Source organism: Aquarana catesbeiana, linkage group LG01, assembly GCF_042186555.1.
Source record: "Aquarana catesbeiana isolate 2022-GZ linkage group LG01, ASM4218655v1, whole genome shotgun sequence".
NCBI classification, from domain to species: domain Eukaryota; kingdom Metazoa; phylum Chordata; class Amphibia; order Anura; family Ranidae; genus Aquarana; species Aquarana catesbeiana.
Genome location: NC_133324.1, coordinates 222,167,003 through 222,190,065, shown reverse-complemented (window position 1 = coordinate 222,190,065; position 23,063 = coordinate 222,167,003). Strand labels below are relative to the sequence as shown.

At 43.3% G+C, this 23,063-nt stretch overlaps 1 protein-coding gene across 1 annotated transcript in view; it reads left to right on the top strand.

Annotated features, from left to right (window-relative positions):
- Positions 1-23,063, top strand: part of LOC141139271 (uncharacterized) — a 141,930-nt gene that overhangs the window by 81,216 nt on the left and 37,651 nt on the right. The window contains exons 10-15 of the mRNA XM_073625230.1: positions 2,834-2,926; positions 4,383-4,475; positions 10,387-10,499; positions 13,552-13,687; positions 13,809-13,979; positions 15,108-15,233. Of these exons, the coding sequence (XP_073481331.1) occupies positions 2,834-2,926; positions 4,383-4,475; positions 10,387-10,499; positions 13,552-13,687; positions 13,809-13,979; positions 15,108-15,233 (732 nt within the window). The remainder of the gene's footprint in view (positions 1-2,833; positions 2,927-4,382; positions 4,476-10,386; positions 10,500-13,551; positions 13,688-13,808; positions 13,980-15,107; positions 15,234-23,063) is intronic.

Below are 23,063 nucleotides of genomic sequence, written 5' to 3'. Positions count from 1 at the left end.
AAACCGCCAGGGAGGTTAAAATTTATAGACCACATCTAGATTGATAAGAAATGACTAAGCAAGCTCAAAAAAATGGTTAGTGAATATCCCCACCTAATCCACCATGGTATGCTGACAAGGTTATTAAGCCAGGGAGGTTAAATAAGTCAATTGCAGCATGTTTCCAGATGCTCTCAAAGAAAAATGGGTGGAATTTTAACTTCCTTTAAGATGCTCTTGACTTTGCAAAAAGGAGGCATAACAGGCATATTACCTTTGCCAAAATGTACAGCAAAATAGAGCAAACACTTAAAGTGATACTAAAGTCTCGTTTTTTGATTTTTTTTGTTAAAAATAACAAACATGTTATGCTTACCTGCTCTGTGTAGTGGATTGGCACAGAGCAGCCCAGATCCTCCTCTTCTGGGGTCTCTCCTGGCTCCTCCCTCCTGTTGAGTGCCCCCACAGCAAGCAGCTTGTTATGGGGGCACCTGAGCAGAGCCAAAGCTTTGCTTGTCCATTTAGACACGGAGCCACGGCCCAGCCCCGGCCCCACCCCCTTTCTCTCCTCATTGGCTGACTGACTTTGATTAACAGCAGCGGGAGCCAATGGCGCTGCACTGTTGTCTCAGCCAATGAAGAGGGGAGTCCCGGGCAGCCGAGATACTGCTGCAACAACACTGGATCTAGATGGGGCTCAGGTAAGTATTAGGGGGCTGAGGGGGACTTCTGTGCATAGAAGATTTTTCATCTTAATGTATAGAATGCATTAAGAAAAAAAAAACCTTCTGCCTCTACAATCACTTTAATGTGTAATTAAAAGGCAATTTTTTTTTCGGTTTGAATAAGTTATAACGTCTGTCAGTTTTTTGTTGCCGTTTCCCATAGAGAATATTTCTCTTCACTTCCTGTCCCATAGCTAAAACAGGAAGTGAGGGGAAATCCCTTCAAAAGGAGCTAATCCCCGGGTGTCACCAGAGTCACCAGAACTAATGTCCCCATTGAAAGATTTTCCCTCTATTACTGTTCTTATGTCAACCCAAAATGTGTGATTTTCCTTTACATTCACTTCCAATGATAACAGTAAACAGGACAAATAGAGAGGGTGAATTTCCCCAATGGGGGCACAGACAGCAATAAGAACCTAATAGGTGTTCTAATCCCTCTCCACTCTATCCACAACTAAAAAATGTTTTGCCTTCAATTACACTAATGCCCCGTACACACGGTCGGATTTTCCGACGGAAAATGTGTGATAGGACCTTGTTGTCGGAAATTCCGACCGTGTGTAGGCTCCATCACACATTTTCCATTGGAATTTCCGACACGCAAAGTTTGAGAGCTTGCTATAAAATTTTCCGACAACAAAATCCGTTATCGGAATTTCCAATTGTGTGTACACAAATCCGACGCACAAAGTGCCACGCATGCTCAGAATAAATAAAGAGATGAAAGCTATTGGCTACTGCCCCGTTTATAGTCCCGACGTACGTATTTTACGTCACCGCGTTCAGAATGATCGGATTTTCTGACAACTTTGTGTGACCGTGTGTATGCAAGACAAATTTGAGCCAACATCCGTCGGAAACAATCCTAGGATTTTGTTGTCGGAATGTCCGATCAATGTCCGACCGTGTGTACGGGGCATTAGTCGGCAGCATTGTCAATCTGGGGAGAGGGCAGTGTTAAGCTCCATTCACCCCTGGGCGATTCAGAATCGTGTCAAAATGCGGGTCACGTTTGCGATGTCATTATTTCTCAACGGCACCCCATACGCGGTGCAAATTTAGCGCGAATGTCGCAAACAAAATCGCGGCACACAAGTCGCCCAAAAGGAGTTCCGGAGCTTCTTCTGGGGAGACACGTGTCCTGCAATTTTTTTGTGCGATTTTGCAGCGTTTTGTTGTGTGTCAATCGCGGCAAAATCAGACCATGTTTAAGGTGCCATTGAGAAATATGGCATCACAAATGCACCCTGCATTTTGTGATTCTTATCATGGGCAGAGTTGCAGCGATTGCGCCTACAATTCAAATCGCCCAGGTGTGAATGGAACTTTAGACTAGCAGATTTAGATGGAATTGACTAACAAATTGGAGCTGAACTCCATTACTGGCCACCACATCTAAGAGCCCTTTCACACTGAGATGCGGCCGCATTAGCGCTAAAGCGCCGCTCGTTTTAGCGGCGCTTTAGCGCTGTTTAAGCGGTGCTTTTCAGCTGCTAGCGGGGCGCTTTTAACCCCAAAGAATGGATTAAAAGCACCCGTGTTTCGGTGCTCCCGATTCACTTTTCAGGCTCTTTGGAAGCGCTGCCCATTCATTTCAATGGGTGGGGCGTTTTGGGAGTTTCTGTATATAGCGCTCCCAAACCGCCCCAAAGATACTGCTTGCAGGACTTTTCCTAAGGTCCCGCAAGCGCACCGCCCCAGTGTGAAAAGACACACTGGAATGAATGGGAGGCGGTTTTCAATGTGAAAGGGGTCTTAGAATTGGTGAGCTGCAATTTAATACATTTTTGGGCTTAATACCACTTTAAGTAAATAACAGACAACATTGCTTCAAAAAATCCAAATTGAAATTCAAAAGCCTCTAGATCCCAAAGTACTTTGCACATGCTTGTCAGAAGCTAAATATACTTCTTTTTAGTACAACGAGAAAGTTTGAAATCTTTGTGAGGTTTTTGTTGCTGCCTTTGTCTTCCAACACTAGTGACACCTATTTCTCTAAATTCCTTGTTCTGGTGTCACTGGGATAAAAATGATGAAATCATCTCCCTGGTGGGGTCACAGAGAATAACTCTGTTTTGGCTGGAGTTTGTCTTTAAAAGGCTTTCCTTGTTGCTTTTGTTTTTCAGTGTTCACCTGAACAGGTACAGAACAGGAGAATCATAGAAAAGCTTTTAGCAGAGAGGGAGATTCTGGAAGGAACTGTTGCCAAACTTCGCCGGGTAAGAAAAAAAGTATGGGGTAATCAACAACCCACCAGATATACAGTAGATAACCTTACTGATTATATCCAATACCTAAACCACCATACCTCTAAGAAACATACCGTAACTAAAAACATGTACTTAGAGATCTGCAATTTATAATGCGTTAAAGGTATCTCCATAGAGCAGGTTATTGATCTGGAGGTCTGTGGTGTTGGCCCAATGGTGTGGAATTGGAAGGTGGAGTTGATTTATCAGGAGGCTATGTACAAAATACCTATGCTCATTGACAGATAAAAAAAATATTTTTAATTTCCAACTTGCACACAAGTGATCCACAAGAAATTTCCTTTATTTTTTACAATAGTTACAGGCCATAGTCTTCCCTTCTAAAACAACAGCCTGGCGCATCAGGCATAGAATGCCCGCTCTTAGTAGCCACCCTGGTGGTATGATTATGTCAGATTTTTGCATCTCAAAGCGGTACAATTGCTTTGCATAGAAATTTGGCGTTTTATATTGTAGGCCTGTAATTCTTAGCAAAAACACACTTAAATCTGTCCAAACAAGAGTCTAGTAGATATCCCGGGTATGATAAAGTTTGAAACACAAAATCATAAATTATAATATAATAAATAACTATAAATAATTATAAAAAATAATAATATAATAGGCACACTTTTTAGTTGCTATGGACAATCTCAAGTTTCCAGGTACAAAGAACAGTATTTATAATATAAAACTACATGCAGGGCATTGGACAAAGCATTAGGGACAAAAGGGATGTGAAATGATTTCATACAGTAATGTAATCTTTAAGATTACAGTGTACTGTATGTGTTATGAATTGAATTTTCTATTTTTTTAATTTCCCGCCGGGCTCCGCCCCCATGCATTGCGATGCTCGCAGGGAACGGAGCTCGGCACACAGAGGCATCGGGCGGAGGACACAACCCGCACGCACAGCGGGGGGGACATCGCAGGATCCTGGGGACAAAGTAAGTAACCTGCTCCAGGATCCTGCAATGCAATCCCGAGAGTGGCTCGGGATTACCGCTAATGGTACTGAAATTTAACCCCAAGCCACACTCAGGAAAACCGCCAGGGAGGTTAAAATTTATAGACCACATCTAGATTGATAAGAAATGACTAAGCAAGCTCAAAAAAATGGTTAGTGAATATCCCCACCTAATCCACCATGGTATGCTGACAAGGTTATTATCATTAACCAAGAAGCAACTTACTAGTATTCATGATTCACTTGACTGTACCATGCATATTATGCTTATATTATATAGGCCATATAATAATTATTTGCTATAGATCCAGAAACATCTACAGTATGTGTTGGAATATATTGCTGTACATCCTGGGTAAAAGAACTGGTACAGATATGTCTTCAGTGAGTGATTTCTTAGTTCTACGAAGCCTACATACATTGAGGTCTGCTTCTCCTGTTTGCTGCCATTCACAGGAAGTAACATTTGAGGAGGAGAGAATATCCCAGCGGAAGGCTCAGTACCGAGAAGCTGATCAGCATTTCAATGATGCCCTGCAACAAAAAAAGGTTCTGTCAGAATGCACATTTATAACATTTATAGCAGTGGTAATTTAGTTGATTAAAATATTTTCATCCACGAAATTAACATCATTTCAGTCGATTAAAATACAACTAAAACAATTCAGATGACTAAAATAGGACTAAAACTAAAATGGCATTTTAGTCAAAAGACTGTAACTAAATCGAAATAATTTTAGTCGGCTAAAATCAAATGGGTTTAGTTAAATTGTAATGCATTATTTAAGCATTTCTCTAAAATTTCCAAACTCATTATATACTCCTGGAGTAAAAACCTAATAACATGTTATTATTTTATGGTATTAAAGTGTTTGTTACCCCAACATTTCATATACCTGATATGCGTCTGCTGTACCATGTACTTGTATGAAAAAGTATCCTATTCTCTTTGTATTGTTTCCTTTGTGTGAAATCCCTGGTGTCCCTGCCAGTCCCTCTCTTTCCTATTAATAACTGACCACACTAAGCAGAAAAGTACAACATAGTCAATTCCCTAGCTGTGCTGGAAAATCAGCCTGCCTTCTTCAAATAATAACAACACGCCCTCCCTGCACAGCCATTCACTGGGAAGATCAGTGTGCAGTTACTTCTCCTCCAACCAGCTAAAATGCAGCTGAGAACAGAGGGAGCAGAGGAAATGTGATCACTTATAAAAAAAGGGGAAAAAAAAGTATTTGTAAAGTTTTTTTTAATATCTATACACAAATAGTTTGCCTTTCATTTCAATTTTAGACTGAATGGGTTGTTTTACAATGTGATCGTTTGCAATCTCTGCTTATCTGCCTCCCCGCCCCCCTCCAGTGCCGCATTTGCACCTTTCGGGGGGGGGGGGGGCAGTGGTGTTTTGACAGGCACCTGTTCCCACTCCCGGGTGATCTTGCTGCGGCCCCCTTCCTCCTTCCCCCGTCACCGGGCCATTCACAAAGCGCAGCGCGCTTAGCACATGCGCAGCAGGGGACTGGCTGTGAAGCCGCAAGGCTCTCGCTTAAAAGCAATGGCGGTGGCAGTACCCCAGAGCCAATGAAAAAAACGGCTGAGGTGAAGAGACCACTGCATTCCTGGACAGGTACGTTTCCTAATATTAAAGTGATTGTAAAGGCTTGTTTAACCACTTCATCCCCAAAAGATTTTACCCCCTTCCTGACCAGAGCACTTTTTACAATTTGGCACTGCATCGCTTTAACTGACAATTGCGCGGTCGTTCAATGATGTACCCAAACGAAATTTGCGTCCTTTTGTTCCCACAAATAGAGCTTTCTTTTGGTGGTATTTGATCACCTCTGTGGTTTTTATTTTTTGCCCTATAAACAAAAAAAGAGCGATAATTTTGAAAAATTGCATCGGACGCGCAAGCCCTACCAGAGCGCCCCTTGGTGGCCAAAAAAGGGTAGGACGTACCCGTACAGGATTTTGCCCAGGAGAGCCATTGTGCTGCAGTATATCTGCGTGACATGGTCGGGAACTGGTTAAAAAATAAATAACAAACATGTTATACTTACCTCCTCTATGCAGTTGGTTTTGCACAGAGCAGCCTGGGTCCTCCTCTTCTTGGGTCCCTCTTCGCTGCTCCTAGCCCCTCCCTTCTTTGAGTGCCCCTCAGCCAGCAGCTTGCTACAGGGGGCACCCAAGGCGAGTCAGAGCTCTGTGTATTCATTCAGACACAGAGCCCCGACCTGGTCCAGCCCCCTCTCTTCCTTGATTGACTGACTGACTTTGACAGCTACAGGAGCCAGTGGTGCCTCTGCTATGTTTCAGCCAATCAAGAGGAGTGTCCTGGATGGCTGAGGGGATCGTGGACATTGCTGCAGAGAGAAGGGGCTCAGGTAGGTAATTAGGGGGGTGTTGGGGGGGCTGCTATATACAGAAGGTTTTTTATCTTAATGCATTAAGATAGAAAACCTTCTGCCTTTACAACTCCTGACTTTTCATTTTTTCTGAAGGAGCCTGGACCTCCTCTTTAACCACTTCAGCCCCAAAAGAATTTGCCCCCTTCCTGACCAGGTCATTTTTTGCGATACTGCACTGCGTCGCTTTAAGTGACAATTGCAGGGTCGTGCGACTCTGTACCCAAATAAAATTGACAACCTTTTTTTATATTTAGCTATAATAAATATCATCCCAAAAAATTAAAAAATACAAATTTCTTCCTCAGTTTAGGATATATATTCTTCTACATATTTTTGGTAAAAAAAATCACAATAAGCGTATATTGATTGGTTTGCGCAAAAGTTATAGCGTCTACAAAATAGGGGATAGATTTATGGCATTTTAATTATTAATTTTTTTTTGCTAGTAATGGCGGCGATCTGCGATTTTTATTGGGACTGCGATATTGCGGCGGACAGATCGGACACTTTTTTGAGACCATTGACATTTATACAGCAATCAGAGCTAAAAATAGCCACTGATTAATATGTCATTGGCAGGGAAGGGGTTAACACTAGGGGGCAATGAAGGGGTTAACTATGTGTCCTAGGGAGTGATTCTAACTGTGGGGGGATGGGACTGACTGGAGGAGGAGACCGATCTTTGTTCACACTTAGTATGAACAACAGATCAGTTTCCTCTCCCCTGACAGCACGGAGATCTGTCTGTTTACATTGGCAGATTTCTATTCTGTCTCTCTCAGGAGCGATTGCGGGTACCCCCCAGCCATCAGGAGTGCCCCACAGCCATCGCGGCCGTCGGGCACACTCATCACTGCGTGTGCCCCCAAGTGCTCCTAAAGCGGCCGATGTATACCTACAGCAATTTGCCCAGACAAGCCAACCTGCCGCAGTATAACTGCAGCGGCTGGTCATCTAGTGGTTAAGGTTTGAATATGCGCTACAGACACAGATTTAGCCATTATGATAAATAACTTATTAGTTAATGGCTAAATCTGTGTCTGGGTAGTTAGTTCAAACCCTAATACCGTAAATAATAACGTCATACGATTTTTACTCCAGGAGTATATAATTAGTTTGAAAATTCTAGAGAAATGCTTAAATAATGTATTATGCAATAATTCACAATTTAACTGAACCCATTAGGATTTTAGTCGAGTAAAATGATTTTAATCTACTAAAATGTACTGGAGATTTTAGTCGACTAAAATACGAATAAAACTAAAATGGCATTTTAGTTAAAAGACTATGATTAAATTTGACGTCAAAATTAACACTGAGTTAAAGCAAGAGCTGAGTTAAATATTTCTATTGTAAAAGGAATAAAACATAGCTAAAGTTAAGTTAACTAGTTGCCACCCGACAGTGGGGCGGCTCTGGTTCTAGGACCCCGTCATATGACAGCGTCCCAGAAAGGCCACTCTCGCAGGGGCGTGTCCGGCGTGGCGATCGCGGCCGTGCCGTGTTGCTAGGACATGGCGCGAACCCGATCTCTGTAAAGAGTCGCATCCGCGGCTGTTTAACCATGTGATCAGATGTGTCCAATCACAGCCGGTCACATGGAAACACGGAGATGCCGGTAATCGGCGCTCCTTGCCTCACACTGACAGAGTGTGTGGCGAGGAGAGCCGATCAACGGCATCTCCACGCAGGGGGACATCTAGGCATGAATCAGGGTACTGATCATCAGTGCCCTGATTACAATATAGCGCCAAAAGTGTCACCAATCAGTGCCCACCATTGCCCATCAGTGCCAACAATCAGCGCCCACCAGTGCCAGCAATCCGTGCCCACAAGTTCCACCAATCAGTGCCCATTAGCGATGCCAGTCAGTGCTGGCTATCAGTGCCGCCTATCAGTACTGCCCATCAATGCCCATCACTGCTGTCCATAAATGCCCATCAGTGTCGCCCATCACTGCTGTCCATCAGTGCCCATCAGTACAGCCTATCCGTGCCTCCTATCAGTGCCCACCAGTGCCACCTATCAGTGCTCATCAGTGCCACATATCAGTGCCACCTATCAGTGCCCATAAGTGCTGCATATTAGTGCCTCCTCATAAGTGCCACCTAATCAGTGCCCATAAGTGCCACCTCATCAATGCCCACCAGTTCAGCCTATCAGTGCCCATTAGTGCCGCCTCATCAGCGCACATCAGTGAAGGAGAAAAATTACTTAGTTACAAAAGACAGACAGAAACTAAGTAAAAAAAGATTTTTTACACAATTTTTGGTCTTTTTTTTTTTTTTTTTTAGTAAAAGATAAAAAACCCAGCAGTGATTAAATACCACCAAAAGAAAGCTCTATTTGGGTGAAGAAAATGATAAAAATGTAATCTGGGTACAGTGTAGCATGACCGTGCAATTGTCATTCAAAGTGCGACAGCGCTGAAAGCTGAAAAATGACCTGGGCAGGAAGGGGGTGCAAGTGCCCAGTAGGCAAGCGGTTAATAAAGTGAATGGAAACCCTCACATACACCCAGTGAAGTGAACAGCCACAGATGATACACAGAGATGAAACAAATCTCCCTACATAAGTTTTACATATATATATCTGCTGTCTTCATCTTTATATACTGTTTAGAAAGTGCACATCGTTCTAGAATTTTCTTTTCCTGATTCACCCGTGGGTGTGGATTCTTGCCATGCACTGTGAGACAGCCAATTGGAGGAGGGGAACACGCCCTCCACATAGAGAGAGGCTTGCAGAACTGTGCTGTGACAAGACTAGCTCTCTGCTAATCTACAAATTTCACAAATGATACAAATTTCAGGCTGTTTTTATCACAGTTGACGGGAAACTTATCAGAAGTTATCATGCTGATAAAGGAAGAACGGAGCAGGAGGAGACAGCCACGGGACTTAGGGCTTTGAAGAGAGATAACAAAACACTGCATATATATGTGCCCAGCTTAAATGTCATGAATCGGGTTTACATCTACTTTAATATATTGTTTAATTTAAACCTGCTCATAGTGATGATATAGGTGTCAAAATCTGACTGCCTCATAATTTATATGCGGACTGAGGATAACCTAAACATTAACAATTATTTCAGCCAAGTGCAATCCCATTTTAGGGGAACAACATCTATGAACTGAGATTTTTCCTGAGAACTGTGGGCCAAGCTGTGTCTGCAGAGGTTGTATACTGGTATTAGTACACATGCAGCTTTTTATCGGGCAGATCAGGTCATGCATATTTAATCTCTATGGACAGTTTAAAGTGAACCTGTCATCAGAAAAATATTGGTGCTGCCATTGCTAATCCTGTTCTTAAAAATGCTTGTTGCCTCACTGTCATGGTAAAGTGGTTGTAAACCCGCAAAAAAAACCCCAAAAAAAAACAAACCTGCAAGACAAAGGCATAATGAGCTAGTATGCATAGCATACTGGCTCTTTATCAGATACTCATCTTAGATCAAAGTCCCCTGCAGCGGTCCCGGCACATTGCTCTGCCCGGCGACATGGCTCCTGGAATTATTTCCAGGTATCGCGGGCTCCGGCACTGTAAGTGGCCGGAGCTGCGATGACATCAATCCCGGGAGCCGCCAGTAACGGCATGTCAGCTGAAGCAACAGCACGAATGAGCCACTGCTCCAGTGCGCATGTGCCGATGATGTTGGCACATGCTGATAAAGGGGATATCTCCAAAAACGTGGTTTTGGAGATATCCACGGTAGCTACAGGTAAGCCTTATTATAAGCTTACCTGTATTGAAAAGTGGCTGCACAGGGTTTACAACCACTTTAAAGGAAATTTTGAATTTCTTATCTGAACACTGGTAATAAAGCAAGCAGGTCAGCATGACAGCCAGGCATCTAGCAATTTCAAAAGAAGGGGTCAGCCATGGCAGCCTCCATTTTCTCTCATACCACATTTTCTTTATCACACACGGAATTATATGAGGAATACAATACAAATAATTTTGAGATTGTAAAATTTGTATAATTCATCTTATATCACATTATGACACACAGAACCTTATTTTTACTATGTATCTTCTTTGTGATAGGAAGCTTATATTGAGCTGGAATCCCTGCGTGATTTGCTAGAAAAGACTCAGAAAGAAGTAGTGAAAATGGAAACACATCTGAGGGAAAGTCAAATCACAGAAGAGGACTTCAGGTAATAATGTTCCAGCACATACACTATATTCTCCTCACCTTCAGGTGCCAAGGACACAAGCCCCCAACCCTATATTCTGTATTGTCCATTATTTAGGAAATTCCGGTATCAGGCAATGAACAGGCTCATAAAAGCTTTTAGAAAGCTAAAGTTTATACAGTATATGAAAGGTACAATTTATAAACTGAAAATAACTGACCCGTGAACACAGGGACCCACCTTACCCCTACAATAACTAATCTTCTGAACCCTTCTTACAATAAATGTATGTAAATACACTCCCCTCCATTCATCACATTGTCATGTCATATACTGTAATAGTGTAGTTTAAGGTGTATCCAAACTCCAAGAACACAAATGTAATATTCTGAAGCATACCAGTCTTTAGTTTTTCTTTTCTCATACATTTTTATTTTTATTTTCATTTGGTGATCCTGTCAGTAACACACTTCTTGTCACAGGGTCACAAGGCATGCATGGTAATCCTGCCAGTAACACGCCTCCTGTCTTAGGGTGACAATGCTCATTCACTGTACTGTATCTATGGAAAAGCATTGTTGTCACTCTAGACCAGTGATGTTGAACCTTGGCACCCCAGATGTTTTGGAACTACATTTCACTGTGCATTAGCATCATGGGAAATGTATTTCCCAAACATCTGGGGTGCCAAGGTTCGCCATCACTGGTCTAGAGTAAGAGTATTGCTATTAGTTTGGACTACAAAACGCTTCCTTCTCTCCACAACTGCATTACATAGGTGTTTTGTAGTTGACAGAGGTAACCTAGCCAGGCAGGGTTGATAAGACTCCTTGAGATTTAAGTGCAGCAGAAGTACTGTACTGCTAGCTCACTACAGCAAGTTAAAAAACAATGAATCCTCAAAAGGATCAGCAGGTATTTTTGGAGTTATTGGACAGATATACCCAAATGCTTTCAATGGCATATTTAGTAGACCAAAAGGGAGAAAATAAAAGAAGTTCATTGTTAGGTTAGGGTTTACATACATTTTAAGGGCAGACTATCTTTCATGCCATGATAATTCTTTACAGATTCTTGCATGCAGAGACGGGACAAAGGGGCCCAAAGGGACACGTGCCCTGGGCACAGTGTTTTCATGTGGTAGAGGGGCGCCAGCTTGGATGAGTTCCACACAGTGTAGAAAATGCACAGCATAGTGGCTCACTCATGCTCCTTCCCTACTGCGGGCTAAATGAAAAAAAAAACTGACAGCTCAGGTCGGAGCCGTTGTACTAACTATACAATGATAGTAGAGAGATCTCCCCTGCTGTTCTCTAGTGTTCTGACATGGGGGCGGCCATTGGCTGAGAGCACTGATAGGGAGTCGTTCGGCAGACCTTTTTCAGTCATGACCAAAGGGCCGGCTTCTGTCGGACCGGCTGCCATACACACGGGCCGAATGTCGGAGGGTTTCTATTGAACCGGCTGATGCCGTCCAACGTTCAGCCCATGTGTACTAGGCTTAAGTGCTAGCAGCTGTTTTAAAGAAAACGTTTCCTCCTTCCCAATGAAATGATGACCTTTATAGTGACTGTAAGCAAAACTGCTCCTCCCCAACTGTAGCTTTACAGCACAATCCAACGGGGAGCCCCAGGGCAGTGGGCTGAGGGGGCATGTCAGGCTGTATGGAGACCAGTAATACTGATTACTGCAGGAGAGAGTGGTGGCTTTGCTGACATCCACTGTCAAAAGTGGGATCAGCAGTGTCGTATGCAGAGGAGGGACTCCTTGAGTCCCGAGTCTGATGAGCAACATATACCTCTGCTGCAAGCTAATGGCAACATTTTAATGGACCCCAGGTAACAAGACCCCCCAATCCATTTTCATTACAGTCCACTCCCTTTCCTAGTCACAGCAACTCCCTGCCACCATAATACCCCCATTCCATAGCATCCTACCCTCTCTCAGCTAGTTACAGCATCTCCCGCTCACGTCTTTTTCGGCTCACTGTGCCTCTCTGCCAACTGCTTTACCTTGACGATCACAGCACCTTTGGATGCAAACATCTCCTCCTCCTTATGCCACCTCCACTCTGCCCACCTTTTACCCCCACCACAACTTCCCTCCTACCCATCTCCTCCCATCCTATTTAATTATACTGCCTCTGTCATATGTGCCTCTCGTCCACCAGGTCACAGCACCTGCCTTCCACCTTATACACTCCTCTAAATCTTAGTCTTAGATATTAGGTGTGTTGCAAAATAAAGCCATAGAAAGTCTGAATTACCTTGGATAGCCTTCCTTACCATTTCGTTAGAAGCTCTCATTTGTCTCCATTTCCCCTAAGCATTCATTACTGGATAATCGCATTAGGAGGAAACATATACACAATATTGGTATAATGTTCAGCGCTAAACCATCTGAGGAAAAAGATTAAAGTTTGAAATTGAAATGAAAAGGCATGCATCTGCATGCTGATACATGAAGGTGCAACCATGTGAATGGTGAGTGGATTGAAAGTTCTGGGGGATGAACCCCTAAAAATTAGTCTCTAAAAAAGACTCTAAATGGAGGCTGTAAAGGGAGCGAGGCTGCTTCAGGTGCAGGTTGGGGAACCTGATCACTGTGAACAAAAGGAAAGCAAAAGGAGAAGAGAGAAGCACCAAGCCAATCCTTTAAACAGCTTAGGAATTTATTCAGTATATAAGCTACGGCTAACACGGCGCTCGTGGATCCCTCAGTAGAGACTTTCCGGCGGTCCTCCTGTTCTCCTGTGACACTGCACGTGGAAGCTCCCACCCACTCTCACACTTTGCAAGTGCTCCAACATTTTTCAAGTACGTTTTTAGTGTTGTTTTATACTTATATACTCAATACATTCCTAAGCTGTTTAAAGGATTGGCTTGGCGCTTCTCTCTCCTCCTTTTGTATTACTGGATAATCAACACCCATCTCCTTCTGTCTGTCCATCCTACTTCAAGCAGTGCCCCCTTCACCTTCTCTTTCATGTTTTAGTATGTATGTACTGTACTATATAAAATGTTTACCTTTCATCTATAAAGAATAATATACAATTTTATATGCTGCACTGTAGGAGAGAGTTGGTGATCCTGGAATACAAACGCAGTGAATGCATGAAGGAACTTCAAGAACTAGAGCTGGAACTAGAATCTATACGGCAGCAATGTTCCAGCACACACAGCAGTCAGATAACAAGCTTTCAGTATGAGGTACGGTCTTAAAATAAAGAAAAAGAATATTCATACTTTTCTTCTTCGTAACTTAATATGATGTGAATGAAATCTTCCTGATACTTGAATCACAAATTGTTATTGCATTTCTTTCAACAAGATCTCCTCCTTAACCACGGAACGGGAGGAGTTAAAAGCACGCATAAGGCACATGGAGGGCAGCATTTCATTTATGGAACGCCAGGAACTGGAACGTCAGCTCAACAACATTAAATCAGAACTGTTCTCTGAGCAGAGGACAGCCAGAGCCAAGATAGAGAAGCTACAAGAGGTGAGGTCATAGAATCAGCAAATAGGCTTCAGAATGGACATTATACAAAATCTGACACTGCTTTTATGAGCAGACTGTTCATATTAATGACCGGTACACACGATGAGATTATCGGACGAATGATCGTCCGCTTTTTTTTTTTTGCATGCAAATCTCAGATCTAATCTGATGAGTTTACTGAAGTCACGAAAATTCTTGTACGACAGAATAAAAATTCAGAAGTGATGTCACCTGTTGTAGTGTATTTGTATTGCATTTTCGAACAACAGCTGTACTGATTAAATGAAAATTGTGCCATCTGGCATTGTATGAAAAAAAATTTTGTGCATGTCCGATAGAATAATAACGGATGAACTGTGATGATCGGCTCTCGAAGCTCTGTACTAACATTCCGATTATCGTACGATCGATTCGAAAGCGGTATTTTTTGTGCACTTTTCTGATCATGTGTATGGGGCTTTAGAGTCAGTTATACAGATCCTGCAAGCCATACTAGGTAATTTTATTTATCACCTAAAGCGGAGTTCAGCCTAAAAGGCAAGTTTTGCTTTTTGTAATCCCCTCCTCTAATATTTTTGGCACTTTTTTGAAAAGTGTGTGTGGGGGAGTCAGGTACCTACTTCTGGCAGGTACCCACTCCCACTTCAGCTATGACCACCTAGATGATCAAAGCGCACGTTTGCCCCCCACCCTGGACAGGTAAGTGTTTTGTTATTAAAAGTCAGCATCTACAGTGTTTATAGCTGCTGACTTTTATTTATTTTTTTCGTACCAGCTGAAGAATCTCATACATTTTTTTATATACATAAAATTTGTAATGGCTCAGCACTGACTTAGGTTGCTAATATGTAATTGGTTTATGCTAATCTTGTTAATATACCGTATTTATCTTAAGTGCCATTTAACAGAGTGCTTTTCTCATTAAAAGTAGTATCACAATGGCAGATTGTTACTGATATCTGCAAATAAACAATAATAATGTTTAGTGCTTGGCTGTAGGACCCTTGTCCTGGCTAAGACCTAAGCCACCACTAGTTAGGAGAGTTTTAGTAGACATCAAAATATGTATTGGGAATATCCCCTGAATCCTGTTCTAAATCTCTTTTTCTGATCTCAAATGATTTTCAGAATTTGGAAGAGTCACAGTGTAGACTTGAGGAAACCAGGGCAGAGTGTGCAGAAAAGCAGGGAACAAATAAGCAGTTAAAGTCTCAACTCCGTGAACTGGAAAAGAAGTTTGAGACCAAGATACAGGTAGGATCATATGAGACATTCTGATATTGTAATATATTTTATACCAATTCAACTGGGAGCTGCAGTCTTGTAAATAGCAGTTTATGGTCTGAATCTATGAAACAATGTAAAGGACAGTGAGAATTGGCATAGTGCAGAAATTCATAGTAATCAAACTGACTTTAATTTGTTATAGGCTGTATATGTTGCAAATCATTGAAAATTGATCACACCTGATGCACTGATGGCCTATCTCATTTCTTGAGGCCCTGAAATGTCAGGAAAGTACAAATCCCCCCCCCCCCCCCCCCAAATGACCCCTTTTTGAAAAGCAGACAGTCAAAAGGTATTTAGTAAGAGGCATTGTGAGTTTTTTGAAGTTGTAATTTTTTCCCACAATTCTTGCGAAAATTAAGAATTTTTTTTTCACAGTTGTGATAATAACAAGTTATTTCTCACACACAGCGTATGCATACTTCCAATTACACCCCGAAATACATTCTGCTACTCCTCCCGAGTATGGCGATACCACATATATATGACACTGCCTGGCCACACAGAAAGGTCCAACATGCAGGGAGCACCATCTGAGGTTCTAGGAGCATAAATTACACCTCTAATTTCCTAACGACCTATTAAATTTTTGAAGGCCCTGGAGCACCAGGACAATGGAATTACCCAAAAAATCACCCCATTTTGGAAAGCAAACACCCCGATGTATAGTCTATGAAGCATTATGAGTCTTTTGAACTGTTAATTTTTTTACACAAGTCTTCAGAAAATGTGGAAAGAAAATCAAAACCTATTTCTTTTACACAAAGTTGTCAATTTATAAGATATTTCTAACTCATAGCATGTATATAGCAAAAGTTACACCCCAAAACACATTCTGCTACTCCTCCTAAGTATGGTGATACCACATGTGTGAGACTTTTACACAGCCAGCCCACATACAGAGGCCCAACATTGAAGTAGTACCTTCAGGCGTGCTAGGAGCATAAATTACACATCTCATTTCATTCCTACCTATCACACTTTTGAAGGTCCTTGAGCACCAGGACAGTGGAATTACCGACAAAATGACTCCATTTTGGAAAGCAAACACCCCAACGTATATTCTATGAGGCATGGGCTGCAGATAGGTACTCGGGTACTCTGATGGACTGGTGACAGGTACTCGGTTACTCTGATGGGCTGGTGACAGGTACTCGGGTACTCTGATGGCCTGGTGACAGGTACTCGGGTAATCTGATGGCCTGGTGACAAGTACTCGGGTACTCTGATGGGCTACAGATAAGTACTTGAGTACCCTGATGGGCTGGTGACTGGTACTCGGGTACTCAGATGGACTGTGACAGGTACTCAGATGGACTATGACAGGTACTCAAATGGGCTTTGACAGGTACTCAGATGGGCTGTGATAGGTACTCAGGTACTCAGATGAACTGTGACAGGTACTCAGGTACTTAGATGGGCTGTGACAGGTACTCAGATGGGCTGTGACAGGTGCTCAGGTACTCTGATACTCAGATGAACTGTGACAGGTACTCAGATGAACTGTGACAGGTACTCAGGTACTTGGATACTCAGATGAACTGTGACAGGTACTCAGATGGACTGTGACAGGTACTCGGGTACTCGTTACTCAGATGAACTGTGACAGGTATTTAGATGGACTGTGACAGGTACTCAGATGGACTGTGACAGGTACTCGGGTACTCGGTACTCAGATGAACTGTGACAGGTACTCAAATGGACTGTGACAGGTACTTGGGTACTCATATGGACTGTGACAGGTACTCGGGTATTCATATGGACTGTGACAGGTACTCAGGTACTCATATGGACTGTGACAGGTACTTTGATGGATGGTGACAGGTACTTTGATGGGTGGCGACAAGTACTTTGATGGGTGGCGACAGGTCCTCTTTATTAGAAGGGGGGCAATCAGTGTGTGTTGGTGTGCACTGTAAGCGGTAATGAGATTTTACCGCAATCTCCTCACACACGATTGGTGTGTGAGAAGGAGAACATCTCGTTACCGCGGTTTGTTGACATTCTGTGACCGGCTGTGATTGGACACAGCCGGTGACATGGTAAAGAGCCAATTTCATTGGCTCTTTACTGCGATCGGGTTTGGGCTGTGTCAGGGTGACACGCCTCGCCCCCGATTGCCGATCTGCACGCGCCCTAGGTGCGCATGTGATCGCTGTGCACGTTGACAGTACATGTGACCGGCTGTGATTAGACGCAGCCGGTCACATGGTAAAGAGCCATTTTTTAATGGCTCTTTACACAGATCTGGGATAGGCTCTGTCTGAGGGACACTCCTCATCCCCGATGAAACTCAGCCTGCTCTCCTGCAATGATCAGACTTGTGCTGACACACCCCTCTCTGCACAGCCATTCACTGGGAAGATCAGTGAGCTGCTGTTTCTCCTCCCCCAGCTCTCAAAAATCTTTATGCAGCTGAAAACAGAGGGTATGTCATCAGTTATAAAAAGGGGGGAAGGTATTTATGTTTTTAAATATATATATAAATGTTTTGCCTTTCATGTCTATTATAAACTGAATGTATTGTTTTACAGGGTGAGCGTTTACATATACTTTAACTGATGTTAGTTAAATGCTGTCATTTATAGAAGAAGGCAGTGTGTGTGTATGTGTGTGTTTAGGAGTTTAGGAAAGCTTGTGACATATAGATTTTAAACTAGGTCACTGATTTCGTTTTGTAGTCATTTTTGGTATTGAACTTTTGCTAGTGCTGTTTGTCAATGTTTGGCTTGTTTAGGCTGTTCAATATATGTGATGGTATGCATTTTTTTAGATAGCCCTGAACTTCTGTCAGAAACCATGAATCAGACCGAGACAGAAGTACAATTAAATCACACTTGTTTAATAATAAAAGTAAATAGAACAAACGTAGTCAAAACATAGCCAAAGTTCGGTAACAGGAACGGATAGACAGACAAGCCAGAAAGTCAGGAAGCCAGAGATCAGCGTAGGGGAACAGCAAGCAGGATCTGGAGCCAGAAGGAATGTCAACCAAGCAAGTCTTCAACAGGAATGCAGGAGATAGTCTCTGTGATGTTGACCAAGGTGAAGGCAGAGATCATCTGGGCTGGACGGCTTAAGTAGGCAGGACTGACGAGCAGGATATCATCAACAGGTGAGTCACTGTGGAGAGATAGGAGCTGGCAATTAGCTGACAGCTGAGTGGCCAGATCAGAGGAAGGAAGGGCTGAGCTCAGCCCTGACAGTACCCCTCTCAATGACCCCTCCCCCTCAGAGGACCACCAGGCTTGAGGGGAAAATGTCTATGAAATCACAGAGGAGGACAGGGGCATGTATGTCCAAAGATGAGACCCAAGAGAGTTCCTCCGGACCGTACCCTTTCCAATGCACCAGGTACTGTATGCGCCCACGGAACCTACTGGGGTCAACAATGGACTTCTCTCTCTTCATGGTTCTCAACCTGTACAGGGAGAGAGCATGGCACTGAGGTGGTAAAGCGGTTGCAGACCAAAGGTTTTAATAAGGAGACATGAAATACATTTGAGATACGCATAGTAGAAGGAAGGTCTAATACGTAAGCCACTGGGTTAATCCTACGAAGTATATGGAAAGGCCCAATAAAAAGAGGTGCGAACTTCAGCATGGAGTCTGTACCTATCATTAGCATGTAACAAAGCCTCCTGGACTTGCGCCCAAGTGGAACGAAGACCACAGAGATGCTCCTCTAACGCAGAAATACTCTGCGGAACAAATGAGTCAGGCAACATGGAAGGTTGGAAACCATAGTTCGCCATAAACGGGGACAATCGGGAAGTAGAATTCAAGGCACTATTGTGAGCAACCTCCACCCATGGTAAAATTTGACCAGTTGTTATGATGGTCAGAAATATAGCAATGTAGGAATTGCTCCATGGACTGATTACCTCGTTCTGCGGCCCCATTAGACTACGGGTGATACGCAGAGGAGAAAACAAGCAACAGAATTCCCAACCGTGCACAAAAGGCTCGCCAGAACCGGGACACAAACTGACTACCCCTGTCTGAGACAATCACCTTGGGTAGCCCATGTAAGCGAAGGATCTCCCGAGAAAAAATGGAAGCCAGTTCCTTAGACGTGGGTAACTTCTTAAGTAGAATGCAATGAGACATTTTTGAGAACCGGTCAACCACCAAAAGGATAACTGTGTTGTCCTGAGAGTTGAGTAACTCCACAATGAAATCCATAGACAGGTGGCTCCAGGGCCTCTCTCCATTGGGTATGTGAAATAAAATGCTAAAATAAATATTATCCGAGGGTGGTTACGGATTCCCTCTATTTATTGCATATATGTATTAACGTGTCTATTCCTATAGTTAGCTAGTCTGTTAAAACTCTGATAATGCTGTTGATAAGCACAATGATATAAGGTTAGCTATTAAAACAAACACACTGCTTAGTAAAACAACGTCTTATTTATTTCCAAAGAAAATAGTAAAATGTTAACATGAAAACACTAAAGGAAAATATTATAGAGCATATAACAAAAGAACATCAAAGATACTTATTGCAAGGCTGTCCTCTAGATATTGTCTCATCAGCTGGGCTCAAGATGGTAACAGAGAGCCATGAGGCTCAGAGAACCATCAGGCAAGAGTCAAGAGTGAAAAGGGATCGATTTCCCTTCTGTGTGCACTTTTACCCTGCATTCAGACCACACCCCACGAGCCTCCTGTCCAATGAGATATTGCCAAGAGGCAGTCCTTTCAATATATTATATTTCTGTCTGTCCTGCTGTATTGGCCTCTAGGGGCAGTATTCATCCATGGATCATCGCTATGTGACCCGGGTAATCATCATTGACTGTTGGTCCTTTGATTTCCTGTAGCAGGACATTCATCAATCATCTCTCTTTGAAGCTTGCTTGCAGAGTGCTAATCAAGGATTTCCATCACACCAGTTGGTCAGAAGCAAAGCTTTTGTTCAACAAAGATTTGATGTGCAACTTGTTACATTCCAGTCACCTGGTATCAACCAGAAAGAGAAACTCCAAAAATATGATTTTTAAACCATGTTGCCTTCCAACAGTATGAGTTGTAGGAGGCCCACTGGAAGGTGTTGTGGAGTCTTACTCTGAGCACACAAAGAACAGGCAGCTATGAAGGCGGTTACATCAGCACATAGACTTGGCCACCAGAATTGTTGGGAATTGGCCCAAAAGAGTTGATTCTTCCCAGGGTGGCCAGCAGCCTTGGGAGAATAGTAAGTCTGGAGCATGGCAGTACGGAGACTCTCTGGGACAAAGCAGCGGTCACAAGGTTTCTCAGGAGGAGCATGTACCTGAGCAGCAAGAATTTTGTCACCCAACGGAGAAGTGTGACTGGTGCGAACTGTAGCCAGAATATGATCAGGAGGAATTACAGGAACCGGAACCAACTCCATCTTGGAAGTGGAGTAAAATTGTCCTGACAAAGCGTCAGCCCTTACATTCTTAGTACCGGGTAAGAATGAGACGATGTAATTGAAACTTGACAAGAAAAGAGCCCATCGCGCCCCAGTGGGAGAGAGGTGTTTAGCCTCAAACAAGAATGTGAGATTCTTATGGTCAGTAAGAATGAGAACCGGCACAGTGGTACCTTCGAGGAGAAGTCACAAATTCAGGGTAACTCAAGACAACAGGTTTTTGAGTCTCCCATAGAGGGTTTGCCCAGGCCAAGGCTCTCTCAGAAAGCAAAGATATCACAAAACCTACTTTGCTTCTGTCCGTGGGAAACGCCTGGGGCAGCATCTCAAAGTATATTTCAACCTGGTTGAGAAACCCTCTGCATTGGACTGAATCACCCCCAAATCGCTGGGGAAGCAGGCCGGAACCAGACATACCTCTTTTAGAGGTAATACTCGAGGCGGGTGCCTGCACAGAAACTGGAGCAGCAGCAGGGTCGGCCTGCAATGCAGGTTGTACCGGAACAGCCACAGTGGGAGATTCCAGTTGACCCGTGTGACTCAGGAGCGTTTATACCACCATGGCAAACTGATCAATGCGGTGATCCTGCTAATCCAATCTGGAAAAATATTACCAACAAGTGGATTGACTGCATCTTCTGAATTCATGGCCTTCGCCTACTGTCAGAAACCATGAATCAGACCGAGACAGAAGTACAGTTAAATCACACTTGTTTAATAATAAAAGTAAATAGAACAAACGTAGTCAAAACATAGCCAAAGTTCGGTAACAGGAACGGATAGACAGACAAGCCAGAAAGTCAGGAAGCCAGAGATCAGCGTAGGGGAACAGCAAGCAGGATCTGGAGCCAGAAGGAATGTCAACCAAGCAAGTCTTCAACTGGAATGCAGGAGTTAGTCTCTGTGATGTTGACCAAGGTGAAGGCAGAGATCATCTGGGCTGGACGGCTTAAGTAGGCAGGACTGACGAGCAGGATATCATCAACAGGTGAGTCACTGTGGAGAGATAGGAGCTGGCAATTAGCTGACAGCTGAGTGGCCAGATCAGAGGAAGGAAGGGCTGAGCTCAGCCCTGACAGTACCCCTCTCAATGACCCCTCCCCCTCGGAGGACCACCAGGCTTGAGGGGAAAATGTCTATGAAATCACAGAGGAGGACAGGGGCATGTATGTCCAAAGATGAGACCCAAGAGAGTTCCTCCGGACCGTACCCTTTCCAATACACCAGGTACTGTATGCGCCCACGGAACCTACTGGGGTCAACAATGGACTTCTCTCTCTTCATGGTTCTCAACCTGTACAGGGAGAGAGCATGGCACTGAGGTGGTAAAGCGGTTCAGACCAAAGGTTTTAATAAGGAGACATGAAATACATTTGAGATACGCATAGTAGAAGGAAGGTCTAATACGTAAGCCACTGGGTTAATCCTACGAAGTATATGGAAAGGCCCAATAAAAAGAGGTGCGAACTTCAGCATGGAGTCTGTACCTATCATTAGCATGTAACAAAGCCTCCTGGACTTGCGCCCAAGTGGAACGAAGACCACGGAGATGCTCCTCTAACACAGAAATACTCTGCGGAACAAATGAGTCAGGCAACATGGAAGGTTGGAAACCATAGTTCGCCATAAACGGGGACAATCGGGAAGTAGAATTCAAGGCACTATTGTGAGCAACCTCCACCCATGGTAAAATTTGACCAGTTGTTATGATGGTCAGAAATATAGCAACGTAGGAATTGCTCCAAGGACTGATTGCCTCGTTCTGCGGCCCCATTAGACTACGGGTGATACGCAGAGGAGAAAACAAGCAACAGAATTCCCAACCGTGCACAAAAGGCTCGCCAGAACCGGGACACAAACTGACTACCCCTGTCTGAGACAATCACCTTGGGTAGCCCATGTAAGCGAAAGATCTCCCGAGAAAAAATGGAAGCCAGTTCCTTAGACGTGGGTAACTTCTTAAGTAGAATGCAATGAGACATTTTTGAGAACCGGTCAACCACCAAAAGGATAACTGTGTTGCCCTGAGAGTTGAGTAACTCCACAATGAAATCCATAGACAGGTGGCTCCAGGGCCTCTCTCCATTGGGTATGTGAAATAAAATGCTAAAATAAATATTATCCGAGGGTGGTTACGGATTCCCTCTATTTATTGCATATATGTATTAACGTGTCTATTCCTATAGTTAGCTAGTCTATTAAAACTCTGATAATGCTGTTGATAAGCACAATGATATAAGGTTAGCTATTAAAACAAACACACTGCTTAGTAAAACAACGTCTTATTTATTTCCAAAGAAAATAGTAAAATGTTAACATGAAAACACTAAAGGAAAATATTATAGAGCATATAACAAAAGAACATCAAAGATACTTATCGCAAGGCTGTCCTCTAG